The sequence below is a fragment of the Haemaphysalis longicornis genome, unplaced genomic scaffold, assembly GCF_048455015.1.
Source record: "Haemaphysalis longicornis isolate Haplotype H1 unplaced genomic scaffold, Haemaphysalis longicornis Haplotype H1 scaffold_2, whole genome shotgun sequence".
NCBI classification, from domain to species: Eukaryota; Metazoa; Arthropoda; class Arachnida; order Ixodida; family Ixodidae; genus Haemaphysalis; species Haemaphysalis longicornis.
This window is the reverse complement of record NW_027526295.1, coordinates 138,488,180-138,503,828: the sequence shown is the minus strand read 5'-3', so window position 1 is coordinate 138,503,828 and position 15,649 is coordinate 138,488,180. Positions and strand designations below refer to the sequence as shown.

General features: G+C 44.9%; 1 protein-coding gene across 1 annotated transcript in view; it reads right to left on the bottom strand.

The window, feature by feature from the left end:
- LOC144168312 (phospholipid-transporting ATPase ABCA3-like) overlaps positions 1-15,340 on the bottom strand; it is a 57,122-nt gene extending 41,782 nt beyond the window's left edge. The window contains exons 1-2 of the mRNA XM_077697322.1: positions 15,020-15,340; positions 11,499-11,652 (exon numbers count right to left, since the gene is read on the bottom strand). Coding sequence (XP_077553448.1) covers positions 11,499-11,652; positions 15,020-15,340 — 475 coding nt within the window. The remainder of the gene's footprint in view (positions 1-11,498; positions 11,653-15,019) is intronic.
- Between the last annotated feature and the right edge of the window lie 309 nt (positions 15,341-15,649).

Below are 15,649 nucleotides of genomic sequence, written 5' to 3'. Positions count from 1 at the left end.
CGCGCGCGGATACAGTTCAAGGAGAAACGTATTTTTGATAGCTTCTTCCAACACCCCGCGTAGGCAAATGCGTTCATGTAAATCCAAAATGAAAACGAAACTGCCTGCAATCCATAGCAACTTCCATAAGCCATCAAGAGCCAATCCGAATCCAGAACTACCCATCACGCCCATTGAGGAGTACGATCGCAGCGCCAGAGTCCTCTCTAGTTGTTATTGTATGAAACTCTATGGTTGAATGGCCAGAAAAGAGGTTCCGCTATTCATCTTGGTAAGTTAAATGTCTCGCCGCACGATAGGAAACTGTCGCAAAAAAGGAATTGGCGAATTAGCAGCAATTCATGTGCCTTAATTATTTGTACAAAGCAACAGTAGCAAACTGCCGACAATCAAATTAACTTTCACTTTGATCTCACTCCGTATGGTATCCTTCTTTGCGCAACAAGAAAATACCAGTGTTTTTAGAGCTTAAGTTTTGGTACCCCAGTATTAAGGGAGCCATGAAGACAAAACACAAATTGGGTTTATTAGAAAGACTGATTAGTCCCAATACCAATGATACCAATATCATCGCAATCTTCGAATAAATAACGGAGATATAAAGGAAAACGTGTGAAGCAGTCGCGATTCCCTAGCCAATTTCCCGCAACTGTTCTACGACGTCACGGAACCTTGTTTGTGCGATTGGCGGCCGCCTAACTGACCTGTCGCGACGACACATGACTGGATGTCTGTAATGGGGCCTCTAGTTCCATTTGACCGCATCACTTGAATGCTAACGGCAGTTAACGCACTGGAAATTATGTTTTACTGTTGGCCCGTATGAAGTCATTCTTGCTCATAACACGTCACTGTGGCGCAAAATTTGAACATTTTTAAATACTTCTTGCTTTTTTTCGTGAAAAAGACATCTTTTGTAGCTGTAATGGAGCTGAGTGAGATACTGGGTCCTGGTTCTTTTAAATTAAACGAAGTTGTATTTTCTCTTCATGGCTCCTTTAACGTAGTTTTTACGCCTTCCGACAGCAGCTGTTTGTGTAAGACAGTGAAATTAACAGAAATATAATTACAGAATCACAATAAAAACTAGTTAGTATATTCGAAGGAAAAATCGACACCAGACGAAAAGCTTGCTTAGTGATGACAAATGCTTCCAAAAACGCAACCCTCAAAAACGTAATACAGACAGCATAACATGACGAGGGCTACTCTATACTGAAATTTCAATCTAGAAAAACAAAGAGCGTTTAACCTCCAGTGACCAGAACACGCATGCGTCATGAAAAAGAGATAGGGTCAACCAAAGTAAAAACCATCACAACTAGTACAAAAGTGTGCGACTCACTAGCTGTCATAATGGGCAACCTCTATCGCGTGTAAGGGAATAGAAGCTTGACTAACACAATTGTCTCCTTTCCGGCTTATCTGGGACACTTTAGCTATCTCCCTAGTCGTTTGGTGCGGATGCTTTTACACAATTTGTGCCACAGAAAATCGGCCTGCACCCATCCCTGCACCCGCATGAGCTGCAGTCCGCCGCTAGGTGACATTATATAACGTCTTTCAAGGACAATGCATGTTTTTTTAAGGCGCACGTTGACTAACCTTCCGGTATTCTGACTAACCTTCCGTCTCGGGCTCCCAGGCAGGGTAACGGAAAGATAACAAAAATACGGAAAACGAGAAAGATGATGGTGACCTTTTCAGCCCACATCTCATGCCTCACGCGTGTAGATGTCTTCGGAAGCTCTAATCAAGCTCGCGGACAATCGTAAATACGTGCAGAAGTGTGTGGGGAAACGCATTACTGAAGGGCACATGAACTCAATCTCTTGAGGCAGCCAAAAGAGATAAAGAATATATCAAAATATGTATATAAATGAGTAATAAATCAATAAATAAATATATAAATAAATAAATAAATAAGAATAAATCAAAATAAATGCATTAGGAAAGTCGATGACTAGAAAATTTCTTGGAGCACTTAAGCCCATTTTCGTGGTTGAAGGCGAAAGCCTGGCGAACTTGATACTTGTCTATTGCTTCAATGTATTTGCATATTTCTTCCCTTTCGTTTCTTTCTATTTTGGCGAGAATTACGCCGACCAGCTTCTTTTGTGCAACGCCAAGTACCTGTCGCTCTTCGATTTCGTTTCTCTGTCTTGGGATGGGAGTCAACAAGCAGACAGTCACACACCACGGCTTCCCTGGAATTAGGTTTCTGAGGGGCTGATGTGCACTGGTGCCCGTCACGTGCCATCACGTACCGGCACCACGCTGTACGGTCTAGCATACACAGCTTTTATCTTTACAATGCATAGTTAGGTAGCTTTGGTGAATCAGGTATACATTGCGTTCAAAGCTCCCGATTTCTGGCCGATTTCCCAAGAGCGTATGTGCCACGAAAAAAGGAACAACAAAGAAACAGCACTTGTTCCTGACAACGTGGGGAGATAGAACAGTTTATAGAGCACGGGGCTACTCCTGTGCAGGACTTGGTTCAAATCGATTCGGATCACGGATGTGTTTTTTTTTTTGCTTTTTTACAGTCCGGCCATTTTCTTCGCCGGACAGCTACAGAAGCAGCAACTACAATTTTGTGCAGAATGGTACGCTCAAAGGGATATGAAATTCGGCGTTTTATATAATATGGCAACCGCAAAAAATTTTTGAACAAACAGGTGGATATATTTTTACTTTTGCCCTAAAGTTTCTGAAGTCTCAAAGGTGGTGCCTAGTAATGTCTAAACGTGACACTACGTTACACGTTTAAACAGCTCCGCCGATTTCAGCACGTGATCTAAAACCGCGTAGGAAAATCTGCGCGTTATTGTTTTAACCGGCAACACGTTTTTGAACAGCTATTTTAATCTGAAGTGCAGTTAAAACTGTGTTTCCGCACCGCTAACTGTCTTGGTTTCCAGAATTCTTTGTGGAGGGACACGTATGGCTGGTATATCTAAAAATTTCGATCTCGAAAGGTCCCAGGCGCTATCAGCAAAAGTGTTCCTGTGCATGTAATTTGAATCCTGTGGGCATACCTTGAGGCCTAGCAAAGCGTTGCGTAGCCACAGTGTAGCGCCTGCGCACGCAGGGGATTGGACAACGGCGGTTAGTTAGCAACTATGAATGCACTTTTCCAGCTATATGCTATGGTTGTAACAGCCAGATCATCATCATTTGTTTTTGTTTTTTCGTTGACCTCTGCTCTAGTAAGTGCTAGTAGCCACAAATCAAATCAACGCGAAGAGCCAATAAAGCGAAATGGCATTTTCGTATGAAGTACCAAAATACGGATTTTCATTTCAAGTACGGAGTTATAAAGAGCCGGATACTTGATTTCCAACGGGGGTTAATGGTTGTTCAGCAGACCATTCAGCATCCAGCTTATCAATTTCCAGCCTATCTGTCTTCTTGGCAGAGCATTTTCGGCAAGTTATGCGGAATAGACATTGTTGAGTGCGCTCAATAATTGAATATTGCTTGTGACATGTGAATAAACGATTTCCTGAATGAATAAATGAACGATTAAATGAACGACTTCCTGAAGACAATTTTGTACGCTCATCAAGCAGTAATCTTGGGAGCTTGATGCGTCTACCATTGCTCCCATGTATGTAAGGTGGACCTAGGCTGTGAAACGTTTTCCGCACTTCAAACAACAATGCTTGCCATGCCTTGTGGTTGGTTTTACTCTGTTATTTTGCTCATAAATTTTTGTTGGCAGATTAGGGCAAGACCAGCTTCAATTATGGCTTGGTCGCGTATAGTTTTCTGTGTAATCATTTGTACCCTACATGTATACGTGTTATGTGATATATATAGAGCCTGAAAATAGGTATGAACTGTATATTGAGAAATTAGTATCAGCCCATTTCAATTCGAGAATGTTCGAACGCAACATCGAAGGCTTTGCCCCTGGAATAAAAATTAACAGTAAATTAAGTGCCAAATAGTTAAGTTATTTCTGTGCAGAACGGGAACAGAAGTACGGTTCAAACTCTACCGACTGCGCGTTTCAAAATGTTCTCGTTTCACTACTGCCCTACCCTCCCTCTCCCAGACAATTTCGTGGTGAGGCAAGAAGCGCAGATATCGACCATTAAAAGTGATCTAAGGCTGATTACTTACATATTATGAACGTCCAGAGGGCAATTTTCATGAAGCCATTGCCAGGACTGTCGAAAATGAAAGAGAATATGTAGACGATCGGAAGGGCAGCATACCCGTGCAGGCAGTTCAACGCCAATATGAGATCTGGTGACAAAAATGAAAAAGCAGAAATACTTTTATAGTCTGCTGCGAGCGTTTCTGGCTCAGAACGATTCACAAACAGCATTTAGACTTTCGAGTACAAATTCCGCTAATTTAACCCGATACAATCGCCTAGGGTACAACCCGTTTCACTGCAACGGGCAGGTCATTTATGAACCCGCCAAAAACATTTGCTTGGTTCCGACTCATACTTCCATCTTTTCTTCATCCCAGGGAGTGCTCCGAACGCTATAGTTATCGTGCGCGAAAAATGACACTGTGAGATTTGCACCCCGCCGCAATACCTTTATCAGTCCTTGTTATTTAGTTTGTGATAATTGTATAGAAACCGGGATCGAGCGTGGTAAAAGTATAGCCTTTGTGTTTGAGTGTGCTGGTTTCTGTGGGTGTGTGCATGCATAAGTTGGTGCGCGTTTACGTGCGCATGTGCGCATACAACGGACCGGGCGGCCGCTGTATGGCGCCACCGCCGCTTCAGCCAACAGCGCCGCCCGTGGCGAACCATTCGTCAGTGGAATCCCGGTGGCGGTCAGCGCAGCGTAGTTGTGCATGGCTTTCTATCGTTATGCTGCGGTGCGGTTTGCAAAGCGTAAATAACCACAAGGACTTCTTTCAGATCAGTAAATTTTGAAAGAGGAGGCGAGCTTTGAGAAGCATGCCATGTGTGTGATTTACGCCGGTACTGAGTAATTACGAATAGCAGACGAAGCTCAATGAGCCAAGCTGTAAGTCAAGCTAAAATTCCATGTCCGTTCGCTAGTGCAACTTTTCATGCCTGCATGAAGTTTGGTGTATGGAGGAGCATATTGCAGCTAAATGCTCCTACAATGCTGGTGTGTGCAGCCGATCCAAGAATGCTGCGTCGCTGGCCTTTGGCAGTTGACGAAACGGCATCGTGCACAAGCGAAAGAGAAAGTTGGGGAGTGTCTTCTAAGATTTACCCCAGAACAGAACTTGTGATAGACGACGCTCTGTAACTTCCTTAACTACAGCAGAAGCGTATTTATTTCGCAGATATATGTTTACTACAGCCATCGGGAATCTTTTACAAAATAGATACCGCATGATAGTAGAACGTTATTGCTTGTCGAGGAAAAGCCATTGGTTTATAAAACTTGCAATGGTTGCTGGCTACTCGGTTAGTTTTTCAAAACCACTGCCTGCATGACTGAACGACAAGAGACAGGAGGGCGTCAAAAACCTGCCCTCAGTTTCACAACTGAAAGTTGCGGTCGAGTTTTACAAGAAGCGACCTACGCTTGAAAACTCAAGACCTCCTCCGTCTAACAAGGATGATGGTTTATCGCAAAGCTTTCTCGTGTGGGTTTCCTTGGTTGCCTTCTGGATTTAAACTTTGACTAGTTGAGCTTTGACTTTGACCTGCATGCGGTGTGGTCTTTTTATCGCAGCGTTTTTGACTTACACTTTCCCATTCGATGTCGCACGAAGAAAGCTTCGCCGTTATCCACTGTCGTCGTTAGACGGAAAAGTGCATACTTTTACGGTTTAATTTTGCACTTCCATGACCCCTCTTCATATCCTAACTGCTTCCAGCGTGTCGGAAATGCGTCTGTACTGGAGGACTCGGGCTATACTGCACCCCAATTTGAGGCAGCTAGACACGCGCTTTTATTTTGTTCACAAGGTACTACATAATTTTTTTGGTACTCGGCCAAGAATACATATGCAATAAAAACACGGACTGAAGTTAACACTTCCACATTTTTTAACTATCACTGCCAGCCTTTATGTCACGCAGGTGGTACAAGGGGAAGCGGGAGGGGCGATGCGTTGTAGCTGGGGCTGTGGGGTGGCTGAATAACTTTGGCTTTTGATAAAATGACAACTACAAACTTGGGAGTTCCGCTTAGTCAGCTCTCAGCCTCCCATGCTGTCACTCAAGAAAATCGAAGGCACAACGCTCACGGTTACAGAAAGAAACTGTGAACTGCCACGACGTTTCCACGGCCATGCGGTAGTCTACCTCGTTCGTAAGCGCCTTTCTCTTCAAAGCACACGTATCGAGGTATCCCACCGTTAACACTGGCGTGGAAACCGCAGTAATTGGCGCTAGTGAAGATAATCTACAGTGGTAGAAATTAATACTACTAATAATAGTTTTATTCCTACTCAGAGCGCGGAGCCAGGTGCAGAGCGCCGCAGAAAGCGCTCATGTAATGTAGCCCGTTTTCAAACATAGAAGCGTCCAGTAAGTTTACGTAGCCGTAGGTGATTTTAAGAAGAAATGAATACTAATAATACTAGTTTTATTCGCACTCATATCAGGCGGAGCCAAGCGTAGATCGCTGCAAAAAGCGCTCATGTCATTGTAGCCCATACCCAACTTTAAAAGCGTCCTACAAGTTTACGCACCCGTTACTGAATTTAAGAACCCAACACATTTGACTAGACTTCGTTTCACCGCACATATACGCTCACAACACCACCAAAACATTCAAAGCACCGAAGCAAACACGGCAAAAACAAGGGGAGGCTGCATAGTCCAATGCACCAGCTCATTCCACTAACGAGTTGAGGGCCGAGCGGTGGCGCCACCCATCCAGCTGCCCGGTCCCTATTGGTAGACCTCATGCCAATAGTGGGAATGCACCTATGCGTGTAATGTGATTGCAATTGACAGACCATTGAACGATAAAGCCATCATCCGGCGTTTCGGTACATACGGCTTATGCATCACTCAACTAAACCTCACGTTCTCTGCCATGGGTCCCACACACAAGCAAAATTACATTCATTTAACACTGCTCCAGTAATTCCCTTATTTAAGGATTAACGTGACATTTCGAGGTTTAGCGGTGTACAGCTGCCCGTAGGTTTAATGATGAGTCTGACGTTGCCTAGGCGCCACGTAGAGACACCTTACGCTATGCCAAACAAGGCCGATACCACATAACCACACATAGGTCTCGAGCGACGCTTACTCCAGGATTTTCCGCTCAGTGCGAGGCCTACATATTAACAGTTTGCACACACAGAGTGCGACGCGGACTTGGCTCTGCAAGTGCAACAAGGGTCACCTATAGTGGCCCAGGCCCCTGTTCACGTCAGTTAAGGGCGAGTCATTTATACTTCGGCAGTAGCCAAAGGTAGTGGTCTAGTACACCGCCGATCATCATTATCACCACCACCACCACCACCACCCACTCCTTCTTCATCATTATCATCATCGTCATATCTACTCCCACTGCAGGGCAAAGGCCTCTCCCACGGGTCTTAATTACCCCGGTCGTGTGCTAACGTCGAGCAATGTATCCCCGCAAAGTTCTTGATCTAATCTGCCAATCTAACTTTCTGCCGCCTTCTGCCACACTTGCTATATCTAGGATTCAAGTCTATTACCCTTAATGACCAACGGTTATCTCGCCTTAGCATTGCATGCTCTGCCCACACCCATTTCTTTTTAATTTCTACTAATCTATCCCTAACACCCGTTTATTCCCAGACTCCCTCCACTCTCATCTGGTCCCTTAATGTTACGCCTATCACCTTCCGTTACATTACTAGCTGAATCATCCTCACTTTCAGTTGAACCCGCTTAGTCAGCCTTGAAGTTTCTGCCCCGTAGGTGAGCAGCGGTAAGATGCAGCTGTCATACAGTTTCTTCTTCAGGGACAACGGTAAGCTGCCATTCATTATTTAAGAATGCCTGCCGAATGCACTCCACCCGATTCTTATTCTTCTAATTATCTCTGTCTCATGTTCGGGATTCTGGGTCACTATTTGGCCACTTCCACTCCCTCGCCACATACCTCAACCGCCTGTGCTCTCCCGAGGTTATTAAGCATTACTTTTTTCTGCATATTTTTTTTTCAGGGCCACCATTCGACTCTCCTTGTTTAGTGCAGTAATCATGCTTTGAAATTAGTCCTCCGAGTTACTGAGCAAGGCAACGTCATCAGCAAATTTTAGGATGCTCAGGTACCCTGCATTAACCCTTACCGTCAGTTGATCCCAATCCACTGTTCTGAATACCTCTTATGAACATGCTGTGAGTAACATTTTAGAGACTGTGTCTCGTTGTCTGACAGCTTTCCTTATAAGTATTTTACTGCTCTCCTTATGTAGGGCTATGGTAGCAGTGGATCCATTTTAGATATATTCTAGTACTCTTACGTAATGCTCGTCTACACCGTGATTCCGCATGGCCTGAATTCGACTGCTGAGGTTTCGACCGAGTCAAATCAAATTCGGGGGTTCAGTATACTGCGCGCCTTTCTCTATCACCTGACCAATCGTATGAATATGGCCCATTGTTGAATAGCTTTTACGAAATCCTGCTTGTTCATTATGTTGACTGAAATCTAAGGTGGAAGCAATTCTGTTAGCCATTACCTTGGTAAGTACCTTGTAGACGACTGACAATAAGCTGATCCGCCTGTAATTCTTCAAGCCCTTCATGTCACCTTTCTTATGAGACTGCAGATACCCCGGTGCAAAAATCAAAACTCGCAGAGCATTACCGGAAGAGGCAAGTTCGAAGGAGGGCTCAGATGCGTTTAATCCGGCGTAATGGTTCTGCCTTAAAAGTATTCTGCAACACTTCCGATAAATGCTTTCACTCTTTCCTTTGCCGTGGAAGCACTAGCAGTACGGAGCGGAACGGCATGATTTGCTCGTCACAGCCAGCATGCCTTCCGTTTATGCTTGGCTTTTTGTGCGTTTTTTAAAGTAGGTCACGAATGCGTTCATTGCTGCATCTGATGGGAAGCCGCCTATTAGCCGCCACATCGCTGTAATGGCGTAATCCCAGCGATCAATGCCAATACCAGTAAGAGAACCATCATTTGACCACGTTTCTAAGCTATCTGGTGGACATGCAACAGCAATTTATAGTTCAGGAACATAACTACGCCTAATCGAAGTGCTGCCTGTGATGGTTGACAACGTTCTGCGTGCATTTAATATTTCAAAAAAAGTTGAATAATGTTATGCAGAGTCCTTTTACAAACCCATGAAAAGCGCTTAGCTGTATTAGAAATTGCCTTAGATATTGTCTTAGAAAGTGTCCTAAAGTTAAGAATCTCACAAAAAATAGGTGTATTAGAATGAGTGAGTGAGTGAGTGAGTGAGTGAGTGAGTGAGTGAGTGAGTGAGTGAGTGAGTGAGTGAGTGAGTGAGTGAGTGAGTGAGTGAGTGAGTGAGTGAGTGAGTGAGTGAGTGAGTGAGTGAGTGAGTGAGTGAGTGAGTGAGTGAGTGAGTGAGTGAGTGAATTAGGGAGTGAGTGAGTGAGTGAATGAGTGAGGAAGCGAAGGAGGGAGGGAGCAAGCGAACATTGACTGGGGAATCTCAGCTGGCCGTTCAAACACTTCTACGCTGTTTTCTGCCCGAATTTTATGATTTTATGGCCCACATTTCGGATACTGTTCACCTCAAATTCTTAGGTGGAAGAAGCGCGAACGAAACGAAGACAGGTGAGAAAACACAATGACGCGACTTAGACTGGTGCTGTCCAGAAGGCAGGTGGGGTTCGTTAAGTGGTTACAGGCGCGGGCGCAATGTTAAATAGCCGATTCAACAGCATGTTCAGATTCACAGCTCCCATTAACAGACTTCCGATGATTCCGGTGTAATTTTTTGCACAGTTTTATCGTATTATATCGCGAAAAAATTTTAGCAGAAACATTTCATGTAAATCATAACGTAAAGGAAATTTGAAGCGTTATTATAGCAGAACAGAAGGCTGTGGACACTTGGTCAGCTTTGCCTGTGTAGTGCTTCTTGTAGCAAAGTGAAGTTCCGAGGTGGCGGCCGGCTAACCTGTGGTCCCTATTCTGTGCTTCTGTTTTTATTGTTCGTTTTTCTGTTAAACCAGAGCAAAATATCCATTTTTATGTTCTCGCTAACTAATAAAAAACATCAGTTAATAGAGCTTTTCTATTCTATGGACTTCTTTCTGTCGTTTGGGTGGAAAGAGGATTTTTTTAACGCCCTCGGTGGTTTAAGGGGTAATCAAAACTAAGCACAACTTTTTTCCAGTTAAAATAACTAGCCATTTGTATCTTCCTCAGATATAGTCATGGCACAAAAGACGGTATTTACTGTAAAAAACACAATACTAAAAACAGATTTTGAGCGACAGTTACGTGATAGGGGCACAAGTGACGTAATGTTGACGTGCACTTAAACATAGTTACCAGTGTCTCAACTGCACGTTGCCATAAATGTCAAACGACCAAATGAAACTAGGCGCCTCACTCTAATCGCGCAGTCACATTTCTTGGTTCTGGCTTAGCTAGGCGGTTCCCAATCACACACATACAAGTTTCTCTGGCGTCGTTACAAACTTTCTCGGATAGCTGTGCAGCCACAAGGCTTCATTTGTTTTTCGTAATACAATAAAACGTCGTGATAACAAAACGGGATGTAACGATTTAATAGAATTCCCCCTTCAAATTCCCATAGTTTACCATGTGTTTAGGACCTCTTTTTAACGAAGGTAAAATTTCCTCGCAACGGATGTAACGAAAAATTTTTTTTTTCACAACGAGTATTTACTTACCATTTTGGTACCCGTTAAGTCAATGTCTTTCCGCGCATGACGGTTTCCGTCTCATTACGGATGGTGGAATTCAGGGGACCCCAACTCCAGCGCGCCAAAATCGCGGCAAGCGCCTGGCAACACCCGCGAGGGGGCCGGTCTTCCGTACCTCCCGGTACGGTGCCTGGATGTTACTCAAGGCACTCTACCGGGATGCGGAAGGCCTCGTGCGCCGCTTCTTTATCGTTCACGATGGCGGCTACAGCGGACACTAAATCGCGCCTGCAGGTGAAAAAGCCATCATTCGCCTGAAGAAGTCACGGCAAAAATCAAGGACTTTTTCTGTGCAAAGCGAGCCGCCGAATCATCATGGATGATCCGTTTGCGAGAATAAAGTGATGGTTCTTTGTTGTTTTTGCATATATTTTTTTCGTTTTCGCGTGGTGCTTTCAGATTGGTCGTGAGCAAATACTTTTTTGCATGCAAATTGACGGTAGAAGTGGACATTGACTATAGCGATGTGATTGTTATAACAAGGTAATTGCAACTCCCACTTCAACTTCGTTATGACGAGGTTTCAGTGTATATCGATTGCTCGATCGATGTTTTCGATTAAATCATCGTTGTTATCGGGGCAGAGCATTTTCTAATGAAGCAAACTTTAAATTTTGTCTTCCCTGCCTATGGAGGCTGGCTGGTGCCAACATCCCAGTAAGTAACTCACTTATGTCGCTGGCCGTCAGCACATCGTGCATGAAGATAACGACCGGCGGCAGAACCAGCAATGCCGTGCCCATGTAGAAGGAGAAGTCGAACACGTAGTTTGTGAGCCAGTACAGGAACGGGCTCACGCCTGATATCACGTGCAGATGCTTCACCTGCGCAACGAAGCGGCAGTAAATGGTGTCCTGAAATGCGCAAGCTACTTCGCATGAAGCACAATGTCTCCTAAACTGGTGAGTGGAGGATCACTTTCTTTCGCAATTGCCCTTGGTAGGTGATTTCTAACATCTGCGTAAAGGGGCCATGCAGACAAAATATACGTTTGGTTCGTTCGAAACATTTCCTCGTTAGAATCATACTGACAGCACTTTTAACGCACACCTCGCTCCAATAAGCTATGTAATTATGAAAAAAGGGAATAGCCATGCGACCCATCAGCTAATTTCCTCCAACAGAACCTACGATGTCATATGCCCAGCTGTGCGATTTTCTGAGGCCGGCAAAAGAAAATGAAAATTAGGCAGGGTTTTAGAAACGAGGCAGCTAGATAGGTGGCGCCCCCATTCGGCGATCCCCTCGTTAGTGGAATGAGCAAGTACATTGGTCTACGCAGCCTTCCGTTGTTTTGGCTGTGTTTGCTTCGGTTGCTTTGAATGTTTTGGTGGTGTTGTGAGCAGATATGTGCGATGACACGAAGTTTAGACAGATGTGTAGGGTTGTTAGATGCAGTAATGGCTACGGAAACTTGTCGGGCGCTTCTAAAGTTGGGTATGGGCTGCAATGACATCCGCGTTTCTTGCAGCAATCTACGTTTGGCTCCACCTTATGTAAGTAATAATAAAAGTACTACTATTATTATTCATTTCTTCTTAAATGCGCTAAGGACTACGTAAACTTATTTGTGAACGGACTACATTGACATGAGCGCTTTTTGCAGCGCTCTGCGCCAGGGTCGCGCTATGTGAGTAGCAGTAAAACTGTTACTATTAGTGTTCATTTCTACCACTTTAAATTACCTTCACTAGTTCTTCATATAATTATCTTCAGTGGCTACGGTTTAAACGCCAACATTAGCGGTGGAATACCTCGGTATGTGTGCTTTGAAGATGAAGGCATTTTCGTACGAGGTCGACTAGCGTGTGGCTGTTGTCTTGAGTGACAGCATGGGAGCCCGAGAGCTGAAGGGGAACTCCCACGTTTGTACCGGTAGTTTTATCAAGAGCCAAAGTTATTCAAGCACCTAACAGCTCAATTTACAAACAACCCCCTCCACTTCCCATTTTAGGACCTGCTTGGAATAAAGGCTAGCACCGGTATTTAATAAAATGTGACAGTGTTAACTTCTGCCGATGTTTTTTTATTATTATTTGCGGAAGTATTCTTGGCCTAGTACCTAAAAAATCGCGTAATACCTTGTGAAGAAACCAAAAACACGCATAGCCCCAAATAGGGGTGCATCAGCCCGAGTCCTCCAGCACAGACGCATTGCCGACAAGCTGGAAGAAGTTACGATTTAGAGAGGGGCCACGGAAGTGAAAAATGAAAAAGCAAAATCATCCATCCCTCCGTATAACAAAGACGATGGTTGAACGTGAAGCTTTTTTCGTGCGAAATAGAATATGAAAAGGTCAAAGTCACAGACGCTACGATCAAAAGACCCAACTGCGTGCTGGTCAAGTTCAAACCTCTACGTCACAATTAAAATCCAGAAGCATACCAAGGAAACCCATTCGAAAAAGCTTTGCGATAAACCATCATCGTCGTTAGACGGAGGAGTGATTTTTCAAGCGTGGGTGGCAGCTTGTAAAACTAAACCTCAGCATTCAGTTGTGACACTGAGCGAATGTTTTTGGCTTCCTCCTGTCTCTCCTCCTTCACCAACGCAGGTATTATTTTTTTGAAAAACCATTAATCAACTAGCCAACAACCATTGCAAATCTCATAAAGCAATGCTTTTCCACTGCGTGCAGTAACGTTCTACTATCATGCGGTATTTATTCTGTAAACGATCCCCATGGCTGTAGTAAACGTATTCCTGCGAAATTCAACGTTTATACCTTAGTTAATAAAATTATGGTGCGTCGTCTATCCAATTTCTGTTTCCGGGTAAATCTTAGAAGGCACCCCCCCAACTTTGTCTTTCGCTTGTGCACGACACCGTTTCGTCATCAACTCTCAAAGGGCAGGGCAGCAGCATTGCTCAATCGGCTGCACAGACCGGCTTTGTAATTTAACTGTCATATATTCCTCGATACGCCGAACTACAAGCAGGAAAGAAAACTTTGCACGAAAGAACGGACTACCACTTTCACCTTGACTTCCAGCTTGGAGCATTGAGCGTCGTCTCCTATTTGTAATTACTGAATATCGGCTAAATTACACACATGGCATGCCTCGTAAAGGCTGCCTCTTCTTTCAGGATTTACCGAACTGAAAAAAGTCATCTGCCTTTGTCAAGCCGCACCGCAGCAGAAGTACAGAAAGCCATGCGCAACTTAGCGGCGCTGGCGACCACCGGCCCTCCACTGACGAGCGGTTTGCCACGGGCGGCGCTGTCGGCTGAAGCGACGGTGGTGCCATACAACGGCCGCCAGGTACATATAAGCATTCCGAACAAACTATTTGCGGTTAAATTCAATGCATATTCATCTTGCAGCAGAAAGAATGGGGGGTGGGGGGGTAAACAATGAAAGTTACGAATACACGTAAACATAGAAGTACCGATGCGCACTGCTGTTGGCACCGGGCGCACTATGCTTGTTTTACTGCACAGCAGCCTGCCGCTTTAGAGTTGTCGTGGTCGACACTGGACGATTGGCGTAAGCGACGCTGTCTTACTTGACCCTGTTTGTCGAGCATACCCCATGTTTCACTAAACGGTTACTTTCTACCGTAACAATAATGAGCCAGGTACAAATACTGTCAAAAACAAAGCAACCGCGGACAACATCCCCCGACTCAGTATGACAACGCCATCTGGGAGGACGTGTGGTAAGCAAGGCTACAGAGCCTATTGACGCACTGGAAGGTCGTTTCAATACTCATCCTTGTGACTTCAGGGCAGATCTCACGACAACACACGATTTGGAGGGAGATTGAAACTTTTAACCTAAACTGATTGATATCTCGGTGAATACAGCATCCTTTGCTGCCGTATAAGCGCTGGGGCCACTATAACACAACATCTTTAGAATAGAACCAACTTGTATTTTGGCTGCATGGCCCCAAGGCTGCAAGGCTGCAAGTAACAGTTATTTACATATCCCTAGCGAAGTTAACTGATTGGGAGGCTTAGCGCAAGAAAAGACGACGGTGGCAAACGTGGCAGGCACTTGTGAGCGCCTGTCACGGGAGCGCCTGTCACGTTTGCAGCCGTCCTCGTCTTTTTTTGCGCTAAGCCTCCCAATCAGTATGTACATACCAACTAGCCCAACAGCACGTTCAAGTAAACTGAAGTTGCGTGAGGAACGTATCCCATGGCCCAAGCCTGTTGTGAAAGGATGTTAAACAGCAAGCACGCACCTGCATCGCCCTCTCGGCGATGGGGAAGAGCACGAAGTTGCTGCACATGAGGCTAGAGCAGAGGGGAAAGAAGATGGAGCGGAGCACTTCGGGCAGCACCTGGTGATACGTGTTCTGGCTGGTGTACTGGGCTTCAGCCGTCGCAGTCACGATGTCATCGAGCCCACGCAGCGTCACGTAGAAGTTGAACATGGCATTTGTCGCATTTGTAATGTTTCGCAGGCGAGCGTTGTTGAACAGAGTGGTCACCAGCACAGCTGAGTGCTCAATCTCGCCGTTAAACCACAGCACCGTCCTGCAGTAGAAATTGAGGCGTAGCATTGTGGAACACTTGCGTTAAAAATACGACAGAATGGCGAGTAAGTCCGCCCTCACTTCAGGGTTTTAACCCACATATTTTATGGCGTTGACCATTCTGGAGCATCATCGGTGCTTCAATCAAAATACCCTTTCGGGTACCTAACGCAAGTGGTGCTTCCAAGGAAGCGGATACAAGACTGGCTACCGTTTCAACAGTTGGTGAACAGCTAGTAGCAAGCTTCTACAGCACAGCTGCATAAACCATTTCGGAACTACAACTGGCGTACCTATCTTAGCATTGACTTTAAAGGTGCCAAGCACACAAAATAC